Raw genomic sequence first — 19,331 nt, forward strand, 5'->3', positions numbered from 1 at the left:
AAGTTCGTTTTTCGAGTGATTTTATAGCCTTTCCTCAGTAAAGTGAGGAAGGCAAAATGCATTTTATTTTTAAATAGGCAATCAACAACTCAAATTTGACTAAAATGGGGTAACATGAAACATTCGTGAAATTTTTCGATCTTTTCAAAAATAATATAATAAAAATATAAAAATAAAATAATCAAGACTAACATTTCCAAAGGGCCCTTTTAAAATGTTAGCCGTGATTCAAAAAATTTGAAAATATTGTTTTCGAAAAGATCGGAAAATTTCACGAATGTTTCATGTCTTAACATTGAAAATCGAACCAATAGTTGCTGAGATACCGACATTGGAAAATTCGGCTCCCCTCCCACTAACATTTACACACAAGATCCTCTGCAATTACTCTTAGCATTAAGAACAATGTAATTACAAAAGCCGACTCGGTCCTAACCAGGTCCCAGTACCGAAAAGGACCTAATAAAAAACCTAAGGACCTAAAAAAATTTATCGACATTGGAAAATGGTGGGTTGATTGGGTGAGATTTAGAAAACTTCAATTTTCCTGTTTCCTTTTCTTTGGCCGACTGTATCTCAGCAACCAGAGGTCCTATCTTCAATGTCTCTTAGACAATCTTATAGCAAATTTTCTGAATTTTTCAGAAATGGTCACAAATTGTAACTGTTTTCAAAAATCGAAAAGCTGCAAATATTTTGCTTAAATCAAACTTTTGGGGGCTATGTCTTGAAAACGGAGCCCTTTATCAAAAATTGTGTAAAGTACTTTTCGATAGCAAATTCAAGTTTTGCATAAACAAAATGAAGTCAAACATATTTTCCAAAAAACACTATTTTTTTTCAAAAAATCATAACTCAGCGGCTGATTTTTTTTACCATACTTTTATATGGCTCGAAAGTTGCGGATTTTTGTCCCCTAAAACATATAAAAAAAATCTCGCAAATCAAAAAATACGTATTTTGAGAAATTGAGATTTTGTGAAAAAATGTTAATTAAAAATCGGCAATTTTTTTCTGGTGCCTATTTTTTCTCAATAGTCCTCAACAATACCTACAACTTTGCCGAAGACACCAAGACCAGAAAATTCACTTTAAAGTTACAAATGTTTGAATATTTACGTACCATTTTTGTATGGACAGCTGCCAAAATTGTATGGAGACTTGTATGGGTGAACCAATGACACAACATAGCTTCTTCGGGCATAGGGAAGGCCCCCCAATGTTTGACCCAAATCAAAAAATCCAAAAATTGAAAATGGTCGAAATCGGTCGATTTCGTAGAGAATGACTAAAAAATCATTTCCCAACAATGTGATCCAAGAGTCGAGCGAGATATGAAAAAAAGAACTTGTTTGATTAGTGGATACGATTACATCTAAACGTCTTCAATTTGGATCCCATTAACACTGACATATGTTTTTTTTTTACAAACAATACAAATAATTTGAAATTTTAGCAAATAAATAAATTGAGGCTTCGTATCATTTCATCATTTGTATTTTATTGAAAATTCATTTAGTTATTATTACTAATTTGACTACTTAGCACTGATTTAAACTTATCCTTTAATATTTACACACAAACACGCCTGCCCTAGACTGAGGGCCTAGTAATCCTTAACTACAAAAACTTATCTTCTCTATTTGCACTGTACACTTGCTGATGTTGAACCCACTGCGGGCGATCGTATTGGCAGCGACTAGAATTTCCGCCGTATTTGCGATGGGATCTGCAACCGAGAAATTCAAAAAATAGTTTCATTTTTCAACTTTCAAGTTACGAAAAATTCTCAGCGATACTCACCAACCATCAAATGCACCGTCATCACATTCAGCCCCATCGACACGCTCCACACGTTCAGATCGTGCACGGCCTTGACGCCCGCGATGCAGCCCAGCTCGGTGGACAGCTTGTCGAGGGACACACTCGACGGCACCGCGTCCAGCAGGATGCGCATCGAGTCGCGGAATATTCGCACCGTCGTAATGAGCACAATCACCGAGAACAGGAAGGTGCAGATCGGGTCGAAGATTTTCAGGTTGGGCTGTGTTGGAAGAAGGTTGGAGTTAGGAGGTTGTAATTTTGTTTGGGTTGATTACTTACAGCGAACTTGATCACGATGGCAGCCAGCAGGACGCCCACACTCTGGATAAAGTCCCCGATCACGTGGATGATGGCTGCTCGAACGTTGAGATTTTCACCTTCCTCGTGGTGATGGTTGTGGTGGTCCTGATGCTCCTCATCCGACGCAGAATCTCCACTTTCTCGCCGACTCTGGCCCAGCGTGGAGTCGTTGTCCAGCATGGATATTTTGTTGTACAGAAACTTGCTGGACGGAATCAGATCGGGCGAGTTTGGCCCCGCGTCGATGCTCATCCGATGGCGAATCGCTTCGACGTTCAGTTTGCTCCTCGCAAGGTTCAGGATGTTCTCCATCGTCGGACGTCGGATGGTCGCCGAGTTGGCGAACGAGTTGTGCCTGCTGTTGGGCTGTGAACTGTGCGGACTCACGCTCGGGCTGGGCGGAAGATTCGGGATGGTCAGCTGCTCCATGTGCTGGCACTTCTTCTCGTCACAAATCTTCAGTTTGTCCAACTTTGGGTGGGATTTTTTCTTGCACGGCGAGTGTGACCGAGATCGAGATCGGGACCTCGGAGTCGCAGGTTCTGCGCTGACCACCAGTTTCGTCTGGGACTGCGAGTGTCCATGGGAATGTCCGTGCGAATGCCCATGGGAATGGCCGTGATGCATGGGCGAAATCACACTGCACGAGCCGTGCAGGATGAAGGCCGTTGCTATGTTCATCACAACTCCAAGCACCGCCACGATGATCATGGTGTCGGCATCGATCTCGAAGTCTTCGGCGATTATCCGCTGGACGGACATTAGCACCAGCACCGCGGTAAGCGCCCAGATGCCGAAGATGGACAGCATGGCACCGATGACCTCTGGAAAAGTGATAAAACGATTGAAAATAGTACAGTCCAGACTCGATTATCCGAAGACCTCGGAAAAATTTCACTTCGGATAATCGAAGGACGAAATAAAAAATACGGTGATTAAAATTTTTAAAATCCGTGATGGCGGCCAAAATGTTGCTGATGAAATATTGAAAAAATGCATTTTGTTATTTAATAGGCAATCAACTATTAAAATTCGACTAAAATGGGGTCGCAGAACTCGAATTTGATGTTTAAAACAAGAAAATATTTTATATTAATCGAAACTTCGGATAAAAAACAGGGCTTCGGATAATCTAGTCTGAACTGTATTGACTACACTCAATATTTTCAAAAGTGTTAATCTCAAGCAAACAAGCAAAAAATTTAAAAAGTGACTGTAAAACATGAAAAAAATAGATAGGCAAAATGTAATGATAGGAGGTGGTAGAGCAGGCCAAATACTACCAATAACAAACATAAACTAAGCAAGATAAATGCAAATTAAAATACTAAAAATAAAACAAGAAAACCATAAAATGGCGGTAGAGGATTGAAAAGAAAAAAATAAAATACAGTGGACTCTCTTTGTGCAGATATTGAAGGAACGTTGAGAGCTGGTATCAATAAATGCTACGAAAAATCCAACGTTGTTAACGATAAAACTATCGAGGCTCAATAACGAAAGTTCTGTCCATATCGTCTTTATTAGAGTTCTTTTTGAATATACTATTTTTTTTACAAAATACCGTATTTTTTTGAAAATACTCAGATTTACAAAATGTGCAATATGGGTATCAAACGAAGTCAAATTTAATATGAAGCAAATAAAATATGAATGTGTGTATGAACCATGCAAAATTCCGCTTCGTTTAATAACTGCCCATATTGCATATTTTGAAAATTTTAATATTTTCGAAAAATACGGTAATTCGTGAATTTTTTTTTATTTTCCTAAAAAAAACTCTGATAAATTGGCAAACCCGTTTGATATCCATATTGTAAATTAAAAAAAATGAGTACCTTCAAAAAATTCGGGATGTTGTCAATTTTTAGTATTTTCTAAAAAAAATCTACAGCGAAAAAAAACATACAAAATTTTGCTTCGTTTGATACCCACAGTCAAATTTGGAAAATTTAAGTATTTTTGAAAAAATACAAAATTTTGTGAAACTTTAGTATTTAAAAAAACTATAATGAAGTGAAAAAGCATAAAAAATCTCGTTTCGTTAGTATTAAAAAAAACTTGAATAAAGTGAAAAAGTAACATACATTTTCAAAAAATATATTCTTGGTGAATGAATTGAAACATGATATTGTTGAATTAATCGATTTAAGAAGGATTTTTAAATTGAGGCCATTTTCCACGATCCATACAAAAAAGTTATTTTTTGTATGGACAATTTTCCACGAAGGGGGAAGGGGGTAGGGGGTAACAGATTCTCAATAAAGTGTCCACGTGGTTTATGGATGGTCCCCAATGAAATTTGCATCTTTTGAAATAGAAAATTTACGGAATATGTTTCTTTCAAACTAAATAAAATACAAAAAAAATCAGATTTTTTTAAGTTTCCTAACATAAAATTCAAAATCTTTGGAAATTTTTGCAATACAAAATTGGAAAAAATAGAGCCTCTTCCCTATGCAAAGTTTCCTCCTAATAAGAGCATCACCAAAATTCCCATTTTCCCCCAGCATTACTCACCTATTCTACGATACCCGAACGACATCCGTCCGTCCGGTTTTTTGTTTGAGATCCAAATTGATATGACCGCGATCAGGAAGCTGATGCAGTCGGACAGCAAGTGGGCCGCGTCTGTCATGATGGCCAAACTGCCGGACAGGTAACCACCGAGGAATTCCGCCACCTGTCGGGTATTGAAGAGATTTAAATTATGAAGATCTCAAAACATGCGCAAAACTTACCATAAAAACCAGCGTGAACGCGATCGCCCACAGGAGCTTTCGTTTCTCAGCCTTTCCATAGGGTTCGTTGTTCTTGGAGTTGCGCTCGAACAAGCAGTTGGGATTTGAGAGCTGAAATTATAACAACAATTAGCAGGCAATCCGATTAGCGAGTCTTATAAAAGTGTGGCTCGGATTTCCCGCGAGCGAATCTCGTGACCTGCGCTGCGCGTCCAAATTAAATCAATTAGAGTCAAATTTTTAATCTGTTTCTAACGTGATAAATCGAGACTGTCGCAGAAATAGTAGTGTAGAGCTACGCTGGCCCACATCTACGGTCCGATTTAGCCACCTTTCGGTGACGGTCGGTGGCGTGGTGTTTTCCCGCACGACGGTGAAGGTGCTAATCGTTGGTTTTTTTTTTTTTTCGTGGAAGATCACAACCGGGCGCGGATGCTGCGACATTGTGAAATCCATTCGGTCACCAGAAAAAACAGTCTTTTTGCTGAAAAATATTTGCTCAAAAACGACACGGCGAATTTAGCACGCGCTTTATATTACTAATATTCACACAGGTATCTCTAGTCGCTAGTGGAATATCCCAATATTTGATAAAGTCGTTCGAATGGCCAATGGGCAGTGTACGGTTTTGACGTAATTGTATCGTCCATTGATTGATGACCTTTATCACTAGATAAGAGCTACGTGCAAACAGGTAGGAGTGCGGATTAAGCCATTTCAATTTTTATTACATCAACGTGTTATCGCTGTTTGAATGCAACTCGCAATACGACCAAATTTAGCGACAGCTACTAAAAGTGACGAACACCATCGAATTGGAGCATCATGACATTGAATCTATCTCCGCGAACATCCTCGCAGATCTAGCAGGGTGAGTCATGAGATAAAATGGAAGATTCAATAATTTATTTTTTATCTCGCGATCGTTATCTCACGAGTTTTGATGACTACTTTCAGTTAGATTCAGTAATATAGTTTCATCGGTTTCGAACATAACCTGTTTGCTGCGCGCTAAGAAAAATAGCCTAGAATTTTATGTAGGGGAGAGTGGGGAGACTTGATCCTCTTTTTTTGTATCGCACATAACTCTGTCAATTTCTCACAAAACTATGATCTTTTTGCATGAATTGAAAGCTTAAGAGGCAGTATTTGTAGATTCTGCTCGGTTTGTTCTAGAGGTCGTATCGAGGTGCTCCGATTTGGATGAAACTTTCAGGGTTTGTTTGTCTATACATGAGATGAACTCATGCCAAATATGGGCCCTCTACGACAAAGGGAAGTGGGGTAAAACGGGCATTGAAGTTTGAGGTCCAAAAAACATGAAAAATCTTAAAATTGCTCGCATTTCCGTAAAACTTCATCAATTCCTACTCTCTTAGATGCATTCGAAAGGTCTTTTGAAGCTCTTTAAAATGTGCCATAGACATCCAGGATTGGTTTGACTTTTTCTCATAGCTTTTGCAAATTACTGTTAAAAATTGATTTTTTTAAAACCCTAATAACTTTTTGCAACAGCCTCCAACACCCATACTCCCATAGGTCAAAAGTTAGGGAATTTCATGAACTATAAGCCTACGGTATTAACTTTTTGGCCAATCGCAGTTTTTCTCATAGTTTTACGATTTTTCTATAACAAACATTTTACAACGTTGGTTTTTGCCCTGTAGGCTTCCATAGAGGCACTTTTTGGTCTCAATTTTGACATATTCGGAATCCTCAGGAAATTTTACATTAGATTGAGGTGTTGGAATTTTGAATTTGATTAGTAAAATAATTAAATAAAACATTTATGAAAAAAAGTTAGATTTTTCATACCCTGTGTTCAATACGTCAAATGCTGTATCAAGTAGGCGAATACCTGTTTTACGCATAATCCGACAAAATGCTAAATAATATTTTAATTAATTCTAAATGGCATCCATGGATGTCTATGGCACATTTTAAAGAGCTTCAAAAGACCTTTCGAATGCATCTAAGAGAGTTGGAATTGATGAAGTTTTACGGAAATGCGAGCAATTTTAAGATTTTTCATGTTTTTTGGACCTCAAACTTCAATGCCCGTTTTACCCCACTTCCCTTTGCCGTAGAGGGCTCATATTTGGCATGAGTTCATCTCATGTATAGACAAACAAACCCTGAAAGTTTCATCCGAATCGGAGCACCTCGATACGACCTGTTTCACATCGGTGAAAAACTCGCTCTTAAACATTCAACTATGTTTGGCTGATAAGGGTATTTCATCAGATAAACTCTTCGAATCATGCCAAGCGTTTTAAAAAAATATTTTAAACCGGCATTTTCAAAATGTTAGGGGTAATTTGATCCCCCTTTCAACATTTTGAAGAAATCTTAAGCAAAATGTTTCTTATTCATCCAAACTTATAATTTTCTATAAGTTTCAGCAATTTCACATTAAACCTGTACGTTTGTGTTCAAAATATAACAAGTTTAGCATGCAAAATATTTTAAAACTTAAAATTTTCTTTTTTAGACCAAAGTTGAGCATGTTTACAAAAGCTGGTAATTTTTGTTTACAAAACTTTTGAAAATTGGTTCAAACTGCAGTAAGTTATGTACAACTATACTAAAGGAAACTATGTACGAAAACCCAGCACAATTATTTAATCTTGAGGCTGATTCCAGTGACTGTAAAAATGCAGGGATCAAGCCTTCCTAAACGCACTTTTTTAAACAATTGATTGTAAAAATAATATGACGATAAATTTAACGTCAAATGTGTAAGGGTTTTAAAGTTGATATGTTTATCAAACAATTCATGTATAAAAAATATTTTTTTGAATAATTTTTGAGTGTTTTCTATACTTATCAAAACAAAGAAAAAAGATCTCTTGGAAATTTTTTGCAGCACTTCTTAGAAAAATGTGTGTAACTCAATCAAAACATTTTTTTAATTTTTTTCTTTGTTTTCTACAATGAGTTTTAGTCAATTTCGCACAACTTTCTAGAACAAAGCTAAATGTTTTACCACATCCTGATGAGATACAGGCTTGGGATCAAGTCTCCCCAGGGATCAAGTCTCCCCACTCTCCCCTAAGCAAAAACTGAATCAAAATTAAATCTAAATGAAGGTGCTCTGAAACAAAAAAAAATGCTATCGTCAGGGTAATTCCATTGTTTCTGGGTTCTCTTTCTGTTTCTTAAGGTCATAGAATGTGTCCTTCAATGACAATGACTGTCAATGATGGTTCTGAATTCAGGGTCCAAAAATAGTAAATTGAAATGAAAAAATAATCACGATATGTAAAATGCTTCTGCCGGGATCCGTGGTGTAGGTGTAAGCGTGATTGCCACTCACCCAGTCGACCTGGGTTCGATCCCAGACGGTCCCGGTGGCAAAATTTTGAGACGAGATTTGTATGATCACGTATTCCGTCGGACAGGGAAATAAATGTTGGCCCCGGTCTAACCTAGAGGTTAGGTCGATAGCTCAGTCCAGGTGTAGGAGTCGTCTCCCTGGGTCCTGCCTCGGTGGAGTCGCTGGTAGGCAGTTGGACTCACAATCCAAAGGTCGTCAGTTCGAATCCCGGGATGGATGGAAGCTAAGGTGTAAAAAGAGGTTTGCAATTGCCTCAACAATCAAGCCTTCGGACACCTAGTTTCGAGTAGGAATCTTGCAATCGAGAACGCTAAGGCAATGATGTAGAGCGAATAATTTGATTTGATTTTTTTTGTAAAATGCTTCTACAAACAACAGAAATAAACCCATTTTTTTATTGGTGCATTCTGAATCCGCCAAATGGCCGATCTGGATGATGCCTTCCAGAGCCTTAACAATGTGGTATATATTATATAAATTAAACAATTATTGGAATGCCAACACATAGAGAAAATAGACCCAATAAACAATCAAGTGGGTCTCGTGGCGCAGGGGTAGCGGCTTCGGCTGCCGATCCCGATGATGCTATGAGACGCGGGTTCGATTCCCGCCTTATCCACTGAGCTTCTATCGGATGGTGAAGTAAAACGTCGGTCCCGGTTTCTCCTGTCTCGTCAGAGGCGCTGGAGCAGAAATCCCACGTTAGAGGAAGGCCATGCCCCGGGGGGCGTAGTGCCAATAGTTTCGTTTTTAAACAATCAAGCTTTTACACATTCGGAAAACCAACAAATTTAGAACACATTTTTATCAGCTTATTATAAATACAGTCTGGATCCGATTATCCAAAGTTTCGATTATTCGAAGTTCGGTTATCCGATTTCCACTCAAGTCGGAAAATCGGAAAAGTCGGGAATTCGCAAAAAATCCGTCTAAAATTGAAAATTTGTGATTTTTTTTATTAATAAATCGGAAAAAGTCGGGAATCCACTAATCTTTTTTGTAGTACCGTCATCATGGGTGACATTGGGTCTGGGGGTGAGATTGGGTCATACAAATTTCGACACGGTAACTTAATTTAAACTTAAGTATTTCTAGTTGAGAATAAAGGCTATTTATGACATTGAAAATCTTAAATAATAATAAATGCATTTGACACAAATCTGAAACAAAAGATTTTTATTATTTTTTTGTGTATCAAACATTGCGTAGCATCTAACTCAAGACAACAGCAAAGTTAATGAAATACCTATTTAAAAATAGAGCCTAATTTTAAAAATTTTGGCCGGCGTAAAGAAATTAGCCTGTTTCATTTTGGCACATCAATTGAATTTTTGAAAAAAAGATTTCAACTTGAGTTTGGCAATGTTTTTTTTTGTATTAAATATGTTTAATTGTTTAAGTCATTAATTTTTTGAACTTTTTTTTGTAAGTATGTGAGTATGAGAATTATTTCATATAAATCTTGATTGTGTAATTCCAATCGTTCGTTCTCGAAAAACATTTTTACGATTAAAAAACATGAAAAATATTTAGATTGCAAAAAAAAAATCCAAAAAATGTTGAGTTATTGCAAATATGTTTAAAGAGTTTCTCCAAACATTTCGCATAAAATAAGTATAATATATCAATTTTTATAAAAATTAAACAGGGTTATAAAGTTTCATTTCAACATTTTTTCAAACGATTTCCTTGATATTTTTCTAAATTCTTTGAAGGAATAATAACAGCAATCATATTTTAAACGTTTTTTGATACGTAAGATAAAATTAGGAATACAATTCTAAATTCAGATATCTTTAACTTTTTGCCATATCCAGTTTAAACAAAGTTAAAAGAAACTATACGTTTGCCAATTTTAAAAATATACATTAAAATTATAAGTATTTTTTAGCTTTCCAATATTTTTCAAACACTAATTGTTTATGTTTCTACTCTGCTTAAAAATGCATTTTGAAGTATTTTTTTTACGAAAATTGTCAATAGTTTAATTTTTTTAAATCTTTTTTGTTTGAAATTATTCCTCAGATAAGAAATGCCTATTATTTGAGTTTCTGGAAAAGTCGGGAAAAATCTGGAATTTTAAAATGGAATTTGTCTTAAGGATTTTGAAAGAGCAAAATTTGGTATCATTCCAATTTAAGGTACTGTTTTGATATTGCAAAATTGCAGAATGCGTCAATGATCGAATACCACATTTTGTTTTTTTGTTCTATTATGCACACTTCGAAAAAATCGTGTAATTTTCTGTCGATTCAATGCACATAACTGGAGCGTCAAATAAGACGTAAGATTGTGTCTGATTTGAATATTACACGAACCACACAATCAATTTTTTTTTTTTACACAATCAACTGAGGTCGTGTAAAATTACATTTAACGTAATTCTTGTGGGAAAATATTCTTATTGGAATTTGTTGATTCTTACGACATGAAAGAAAACAGGTTAATATTCGAATTTATCGATGTTTTTATTGAACTTAGCCATAATTATATTTCACTCATCACAATAATTGAATCATTCATCACTTTGAGTCACAACCAAGGGGTAGGACAGTGAGTGATTTTGAGAAAATTTGAATAGAATTGAGTAACATTGAGCCACGCACGTTTTTCAGAATTTCTCAATCTTCACCTTGATATTCACAAACGACGTAACAACTTTGACATTGACATTTCAACACTGACAATGACAAATTGCAAAATACAAAAACAGCGGGAGCGTAATTTTTTCCACGACACACAAATTCGACGGAATAAACTCCTGGTCCTCGGCGTCGATTCCGTGCCATGAGGTAGGTTGTTTCGGGAGAAGGGCAACCTTCAAAGAACTGAATTGAATAAAATTGGTTTTATTTTCAGATGGCAATGGCAAATACTGGAAGAGATCCATCCAATCCTTTTTCGAAACCGTCTAAAAAGCCCGCGGGCAACCGGCCGAAAAGAAGAAGAAGTAGCCAGCTGCTGCTTCCGGCTCGGGTGAGAAGAAACTGGCCGCCACTGAGAGGAAGTCAGTTTAAGGTGACGTCCGTCAAGGCCAAGAACACTGCGGCCGCCGCCAAGAAGCCAGCCCGAAAAAGACCGCTTCCAGAAAGAGTGCCGCCGGTGCTGATGGATTCGACTAGGGACAATACACAAATGTTGATCAATGCCGTCTGTGAACTCCTAACGGAGCGGGACGAGGAAGCCGTTGGCGCAAATATGCATGTCCGGAGACAGTTCTACCCCGTGCCCGGAGCCCCTGCGCCGAAGCCGCTCACATTTTTTTTAAAAAATCGGTAAAGCAAAGGGTATCAAGTAGCGAGCCCGTGTCAAAGGTACGACAAAGTGTTGGACAAATCGGCTACCAGCGGTTCAAGGCCGAAAAGGAGAAGGTTGTGGTGGTAGAGGTGCCTCAGAATGCGGGTAAGCCAAGAACGAAATCGCCCGGATGCGGAACATTGCCCAAGTGAAAACGATCCAAACTCTGCGAACGGGCTTTCCCGGACCGGATGCCGTTTCAACCAGAGAGCTGATAAATGCTGCCAAGGCGTCGACGTCGTCGGTCGGAGATTTCTAGAAGAAGCTGACCAACGAAAAGCAGGTCTGCGGAATCGGCGTGAAGCGAAAGCGCGCAAGGTTAGCAAGGTGCTGAAAAAGAAGCCGCCGGTGACACTGGGGCTGCTGTCCACAAGAAGAAGAGAACTGCCGGAGCAACGTAGGCTGCCGCAAAGAAGGTCGTCGCCACCGTGGGTGAGAAGAAGGCCATCGAGGTCAAGGTGCAGAAGTGTACCGCTAAGATTCGTGTCGTCACTCTGCCAAGGGTCTAGGTATGATTTTGGAGCAAAATAAATAAGTAAACAAAAAAAAACACACAAAAAACGCATTATTCGCTTAGTCTCTGGTAAAAATAAGAAAAAATCGGAGCGACTGCTTCAGATGTCTCCATCCTTCTTCTTGGTCTCGCTGAATTCGCAAGTATTGTGAGCGATGTGGCAATCCAGCACTGGGGTGTATCCGTTGGAGATCTGACCGGGATGGTTCAGCACGATGACCTGGGCGGTGAGTTCACAGTTCCACGACGCAGTTCCTTGACGGACACGTTCTTCGTGCATTTCGACGGACTTGACTTCAGCGGTCAGGTTGGCCGGGACGAAGACGATGGCGATACCGGGCTTGTTCACACCGGTTCCCGTTCCCGGGGGCAGATGCAGGGGCTTGTCGGTGGGGCACTTGCCGTCAGCCTTGCCCTCTTGCGCTTGATGGCCCATGCTTGAAACAAGTACATCTTGGTGGACGGTTCCAGCATGTTATCTCCGTGCCATCCGGAGATGGGCACGATAGCGACGACGGCTGGGTTGTAGCCGATCTTTTAGACTTCCTTCTTGATTCCCCAAAACGGGCCTCGTACAACGGGGGCTTGGCTCGACGATCAGCTGTTTGATACCGAGAGTGAAGGCGACAAGGAATTCTCTCGAGAGTGTCCGTTTTTGGAGAAATTTTTGAAATAATACCAGTCTCAAATTCACCGGTACCGGCGGCGACGATCAACACTACACAATCCGTAACAGGCGGAATAGTTTGTTCCGGGTTTCGTTGACTCACTGAACTTTAACATCAGCATCGTGGCGTGAAAATGGTGAAAATATTTCTAATTTATTTGTAAACACGCTCTTCTGTCAAAAGCTGGTTATTTCACAGATTCCGTAACCCGGTGAAAAAAGAATCATGAGGAAGATTGAGTAACTTTGAGCCACATTGAGTAATTTTGTAAAATTGAGTCACTCAGTTACTCTGTGTCCTACCCCTTGGTCACAACACTTTTGTTTTTCCTTTTTATTTTGATCACTGAAATCCCCGCAAGGTCAGGTGTGGTTCCGTCTCCAAATTTCCGACGATTCCCCGGAGGTCCGCTTCCAATCAGTTCTCTCGTGCCACTTTTTGTCCTCACCGGGCTGAGTTCATCATAACAGGTCTTGAGAACCCGGCTAACCTGATCCGGTCTCCATCAGCATCATGGTTCACTTCGGCCTGGCCAAAGCGCACATTCCGGAACGAATTCCGACGAAAGGAAGAGCAGCATCTGTGAAATAATTGAACTGCTAATAATAAGTCTGGAAAACACGAAAGCCATGCTCTGCAGTTACATTTACCTTTGTTATTGCCAAATAAATGTCCTCGACGGATGATGGGTGTTGGTTCTGACAAATTTGAGTCGATTTTTTAGTTGCAGCCGCAGCGAAAAATTTGATTCACGCAACATGGCTGACATTTGTCAAACTGTCAAACAAGATGATTCGTCGCGTCGCGAAATTAAGTTTCATTCCACTTAGAATTATATCAAAAGATCCGCTCCAGTCATGTGCATCAAACGAAACGTAAAATTCAGTCAAAAGTGTTTTGTTTATTATTTCATGTGATGTAATATTCTAGTTTTGTGTGAGCGGTTAAAATTTGAAGTGTTGTGTGATAATTAACAGAATTTTACATCGCATTTTGGATTACAAGCATTGTTTTTAAATGATGTTTGAGATTACGTCATGTGTAAAATTCAGATTTTTTGAGTGTGTGATATTATATCAAATTCCTCTGAAACTATGGGAAAATGTTGACCAATTTCGATAAGGTCATTAATTTTGCACCAAATGATGGCTCAAAGCAAATGCTTTCATTGAAAACCGAAAATTTCAAACTTGATTTTTAAATTTGTTTATATACCCCCTATAGAAATGACTTGAAATTGGGAAAAAAAAATTAAGTCAGGATACCACATTTTGGTATTATTTTGGTATTACAGTGTTTTATCGAATTCCTTTGAAACCATGGGAAAAATTTTGACCAATTTTGACTTGGTAATTAATTTTGCGCTTAAATTACTTGAAAACCACAAATATTAAAGTTGATTTTTATTTTATTGATCACTAAGAAAATTTGTAAAATCTTTAAAATTTCAGGATAACCAAATACTTTGATTACGAGTCAATCGATATTATAATTGAATTTTTGGTGATTTGAATCCAGTTTCATTTTAATAACATGTAACCATTTATTTTTCAATCTTCTAATTTTTCAGAAGCTTCACTAACTTCAAGGATAAGCCGTTCATCAATGACAAATGTATTTGTATTTTTATTACCTATTATTAAGGTTAGTAAATTTCCACGATTTCGCAGACAGCGTGAAATTCGTGAAATTTGATAATTTGCTCAGATTTTTTAAAATCAAATACATTAGTTTATTTGTAATAATTGAATAAAACAAACATTCTTGAAGAAATTTTACAATTTTCAGTCGGTATAAATATTAAATAATAAAATACAAAGAACAAAGAAAACTATGTTGTTTTATTTGGAATCGTTGAGGTCAACTTTGATCCAAAAATGTTCTAAAAAGATCAGGGAATATGTAATCCAAGGTGGAATATATTCAACATTAATTTCAAATTGGGCTTGTTGAACTCGATTAGGATTTTATTTTGTTCGTGATTCACAGAGCCTTAGAAGGCCTTTGATCAGGACTGTATTGTTTTCAAAAACAAAATGGATTTGTAAAAGACAGTGACGTTTTTGTTTCAATTGCAAATCATTGCACTCACTCATTCAATCAGAAATCAATTTTCTGACACCATGTTATTACAATTTTCTCTTGATACGCATCAAAACCATCAATTATGTGCAGCCAGACAATGAATCGTCTGTCACGCATTTTTGCTTGAATGTGTGTAATTTTGTCATTATCATTCGCTAAAGGGGTTTAAAAACAAACAATTTATTATGAAGCAATCCCAGATTCATTCACGGGGTGCATTGCTCATAACTTGTTTCATTTTGTTTCCATTTGGTTTTGATCATTTGAAGCATTCAGGTAGCATTCCAAACCGTATTGATTATACTGATTCAACTAACTAATCTCACGAATGCTGGCAAGAATTTCAAGTATGGTTCGCGTTGTTAGAAACACGAGTCCAACCACATCAGCTGATGGTTTGGTTTTTTCAAGTCCAAGCTTCTTATCACGCAAGTCACCCACATAATAACTAATATAATCCAACGATTCCTCATAAACCGCAATGCAGTCGGGGGTCCACAATTCAACAAGTCTCATTATCATTTTGAAAGGGCAACGTTTGGTGGCTGCTGCTGCTTTCTAGGTTTCGATAAGAGCCTTTGCACCATGACACCCTCGAGCAGGTCTTCGCTTTTTTATGATATACGAGAATTTGAATGGTGTGCCTGCCTGACTGCTATAGTCGGTTGCTGACTAGGTCTAACCTACATTTTATGCTTCAACATTATGCTATGCCACGCCATAGCGGGCCAGGTATAGAGTTTGTATTCATGCTTTCTCGCGCAATTACATGCTTTCCCACGTATCGGATTTGGATCAACTTCGCAGGTCATCATCGCACAGCACAACATCATCATCGTCACATGCACTTACACTGGCAATACTCTGGAGTGACAGCAGGTTCTGCTGGCTGTTGGCCCCGACGCCGTGACTTCCAGCACTGTCGTACTGCTCATCGTCACAGTTTGTGCTGACTTCCAAATATACTGGCATTTTGGGGGGCTGGTCTGGCCTTAATCGTGCGCTTTCGTTTTGGCCGGAAATACTTTCTTTCAACCACCTCTCTCCACCGGGTCTTCAAGAGACCATTTTAGTTCGATTTCAACCGCAAACTTCAAACCAAATTGAGATTTTGCCCCGTTTTTATCAACTGCCGACTTGTTTTTATACGAAATTATCACTTTGATCTACAATTTGGTATGGAAGGCAGCAAAAACCACCTCACAACAAAACGCACACCACTTTGCCGTTTCCAAAGCTGGAATCAACGTTCTCTCTCCGAAACTCGAACCGAACCCGACCGGCGTACAAACGATACTAACTTGCGCGGCTTGGAGCTCGCTGGGAGGCAAACAAGCTTGGCTGCTGCTGGGGCTCACGCAGACAGACAAACAGACCCACGATAATAAGTCAAGGCTCTCCGGACGGAACGACGACGACGGGGAGAAAAAGCTCAAATCGGTAAAGCACACAACTGGGTGGATCCAAGGAAGGTGCAAAGAGAAATAGAGATAAAACTGCAAAATTTAACAAAATTATAATGAAGGAAAAATCAAACAAAATTGGACAAGAAAACAAACAAAAAAATGCAAATAAAATTAATTCAATACAATACAACATACAATAAATGTAAAATATGAAAAGCATACAGAACAAATGATAAAAAAATCAAATAAAAATACACAATAAAAAACTTTTCGAAAACTAACCGACTCAAACTGGCCATAACTTGAATTCGCGAGAAGCCCCACAGGTTTGACAGTTTGGCTTGGAGGCCGCTGCTTTTACTATCACACTGTACTTATACAACTTACTTAGCGATAGTACAGTGGTCTAATGAGAAAGAGAGTGGAGTTCGGCGATGTTGTGTTGAGCGCCATATGGATGCGCAAACAATATCACGATCGTGCGAATCTCGCTCGTGGGGAGAAAGGATTGAAGTGAAGTGCATGGTAAGAATAGGAAATTTGTTTTCATTCTATCGAGAATGATGGTGTTGATCTTCAAAAGTTGTAATTACAAGATAATATCTTACATTATATTTCCAAAAGGTCAATGATTTTTTTTTTCAAATACGCTATAAATCAGTACAGTTTTATTGCAATCATTATTTCTCAATAAATCTAAACTTCATTGGAATCGCTAATATTTTTTTTTTCAAATGAGCCTAAACAATTTAAATATAATTACAGTCCTGACTCGATAACCAAAACTTCGGATAATCGAATCACGAATTTTTTTTTCGATCTCTTATGTTTGATGGTTGAGCTTAAGTTTGACCCATAAACTACTCTAAAATGATTTAGAATTTTTAAATCCGAGATGACGGCCAAAATGGCGGTGATAACATATTGAATAATTGCATTTTTTGATTTTTAAGGCAATCAAATATTCAGACTAAAATGGGGTCGCAGAACTCAAATTTGAGGTTAAAAGTAAGAAAATAAAAAAAAATACGTAAAAAACCTTCATTGTCGTGATTCGATTCTCTGAATGTATGGGACAAACTTTCGGATAATCGAGTTTTGGATAATCGAAAGTTCGGATAATCGAGTCTGGACTGTATAGTAATTTAACAGGCAATCACCACTCAAATTTGACTAAAATGAGTTAGCCGAACTCAAATATAAAAGTGAGATGAAAAGAATACAATAATACATATTTTTTGTTCATGATTCGATATCCGAAGTTCTTATAAGAATTCTCCGTATAATCGCAATTTGGATAATCAAAACATTGGATAATCGAGCCTGGTTTGTTTTATTTCAGACATTTTTTGATTGATTGCATGACTGTATTGTTAGAGTTTAAGGAAAAATACGAGTTGTTTTCTCGGGTGAGTTTTCAAAAAGCCGTAAGAGCCACCGTGACCTCCGACACTAATATTCGTTTTTCTCCCAATTGTAACAAAATTTCATTTATTTTTAGTTTGGGGCACTTGAGAGACGTGTAGATGAACAATCTGAAGCATTTTTGAAATGTGCTTTTCATAAGTAGGTCGGATACCGAAGCAAAAAAGGCTTTGTTTACCATTGGCTCTTACGGCTTTTTGAAAACTAATCCGAGTTTTGTTTATTTATCAATTTCATGTTCATTCTCATGTTTTGCAATTCTTTAAGTACAGTACTTGTTCGGTAACTGGGCTGAGAACGTAGCCCAGTCACCGAATGCTGCTAGATAACTGGGCTGAACGAAAAATAACGAGGGGACCACCGATGCATAATATTTTCCTGATGAAATATAAAATAAAAGTTAATAAAATTTATTTACTATGCTTACTTTTCATATTCCTTCAATTGTGACGTGAAATTAAATAAAAGTTTGAAAAAAGTTTTTTTATTAGTTGAACATGATTTTTGCATCCATTAACCCCTCGGGCATTTCGGTTTGTTTTAGTTTTTTGACGTTTGTCTGCGCCCAGTTAAAAAGCAGCCCAGTTAAACAACGCCCAGTTACCGAACAACAACTACACATCAATTTTTTTTTATCATTTTTAAACTTTTGTTACAAAAATATCACAAAATAATAAAGGCTTGAATTCAGTTATTACTATCCTCGCAATTTTATAAGAATTTGAAAAATGTCTGTTTAAAAAACATCCATTCTGATTTAAACCAGAAAAAATATAAGATATTATTTTAAATTGTTTACAGCAAAGTTTACAGGTTGTTCCTTCAGTTTTATTTTCATTTTTAAAATTCCTTTATTTTCAGTCATTATTTAAATTTTGCCCCTTTATTTAACGAAAAACTTTTGAAGACGAGAACTAAAAACTTCTTTATTTTAAACAGAATTTTAGCACAAGAAAAAAATACATTCAAGTTCATTTATTTATTTTAATTTTTATAATACAAATTTCAATCAAAGTCCCCAACCCACCTTAAATTTTTCTGATTGAAAAAAAGGCCGTTGCAAATATTTTTTCAAGTTTACGTCCCTCGGCTCTGACCACCAAAGTCGAGGGGGGTGGGGGAGGGGGGGCAAAAAAATAAAAAAATATAAAAATTGAAATTACAAGCCTATGTTTCAACATTTGGATGAAAAAACTGTTTGCATTTTACACCCATCCAGTTGCTTTCCAATTAGTTTATTAGTTTTTCAAAATATCGATGTACTGACGGAATTTTTTTTTTCGCGAAGAAAAAAAAAAACTTTTGGTGGGACTGTACATTAGAGTACTCAGAAAAAATAGTGTTTTGGGCTATTTTAAGCATCTATGCAAAATTTGAGCGAAATTGGTTAAGATTAACCCATTGATACTCGAGCCTAAAGATGGTGAAAAAAATGTTTTTCATTTCACAAAAATTACTTTTTTAAATCGCTTATAACTTTTCAGGATCGAGTTTTACAGCTTTGGCATGTAATCTACAAAGTTGCAGAGCATTAAATTTCCAATGAGAATCTCACTTTTGAGAGTATTTTGATGAAAGTAACGAACCGTGCAGACCAAACCGTAAGAAAATTGGATTTTTCATACATTTTTTCGATTTTTCTCATCCAAACTGAAGAAAAAGTCCCATATTCTGGGCACCCTACTGTACATTGGTGTTTCATGAAAATTTAAAATGTCTTCAAAGGAGTTCAAG

General features: G+C 37.4%; 1 protein-coding gene across 1 annotated transcript; it reads right to left on the reverse strand.

Moving 5' to 3' along the window:
- Positions 1 to 1,468: 1,468 nt before the first annotated feature.
- On the reverse strand, positions 1,469 to 16,071 carry LOC120419386 (zinc transporter 2). Its single transcript, XM_039582060.2, has 6 exons — positions 15,619 to 16,071; positions 4,866 to 4,976; positions 4,645 to 4,807; positions 2,104 to 2,948; positions 1,804 to 2,044; positions 1,469 to 1,729 (listed from the first exon to the last, which is right to left on the reverse strand). Exons 1-6 carry the CDS (start codon positions 15,736 to 15,738, stop codon positions 1,617 to 1,619), a joined length of 1,593 nt encoding a protein of 530 aa, XP_039437994.1. The 5' UTR covers positions 15,739 to 16,071; the 3' UTR covers positions 1,469 to 1,616.
- Between the last annotated feature and the right edge of the window lie 3,260 nt (positions 16,072 to 19,331).

The sequence above is a fragment of the Culex pipiens genome, chromosome 2, assembly GCF_016801865.2.
Source record: "Culex pipiens pallens isolate TS chromosome 2, TS_CPP_V2, whole genome shotgun sequence".
Taxonomy (NCBI): Eukaryota; Metazoa; Arthropoda; class Insecta; order Diptera; family Culicidae; genus Culex; species Culex pipiens.

What these genes read in the sequence shown, in the direction of transcription:
- LOC120419386 (XM_039582060.2), bottom strand. Translation starts at nt 15,738, where the DNA reads ATGCCAGTATATTTGGAAGTCAGCACAAACTGTGACGATGAGCAGTAC. An exon ending in CACTCCAGAGTATTGCCAGT is followed by an intron (nt 4,977 to 15,618) that starts GTAAGTGCATGT and finishes TTATAATTTCAG; the next exon opens with CTCTCAAATCCCAACTGCTT. An exon ending in GTTCGGGTATCGTAGAATAG is followed by an intron (nt 2,949 to 4,644) that starts GTGAGTAATGCT and finishes TCACTTTTCCAG; the next exon opens with AGGTCATCGGTGCCATGCTG.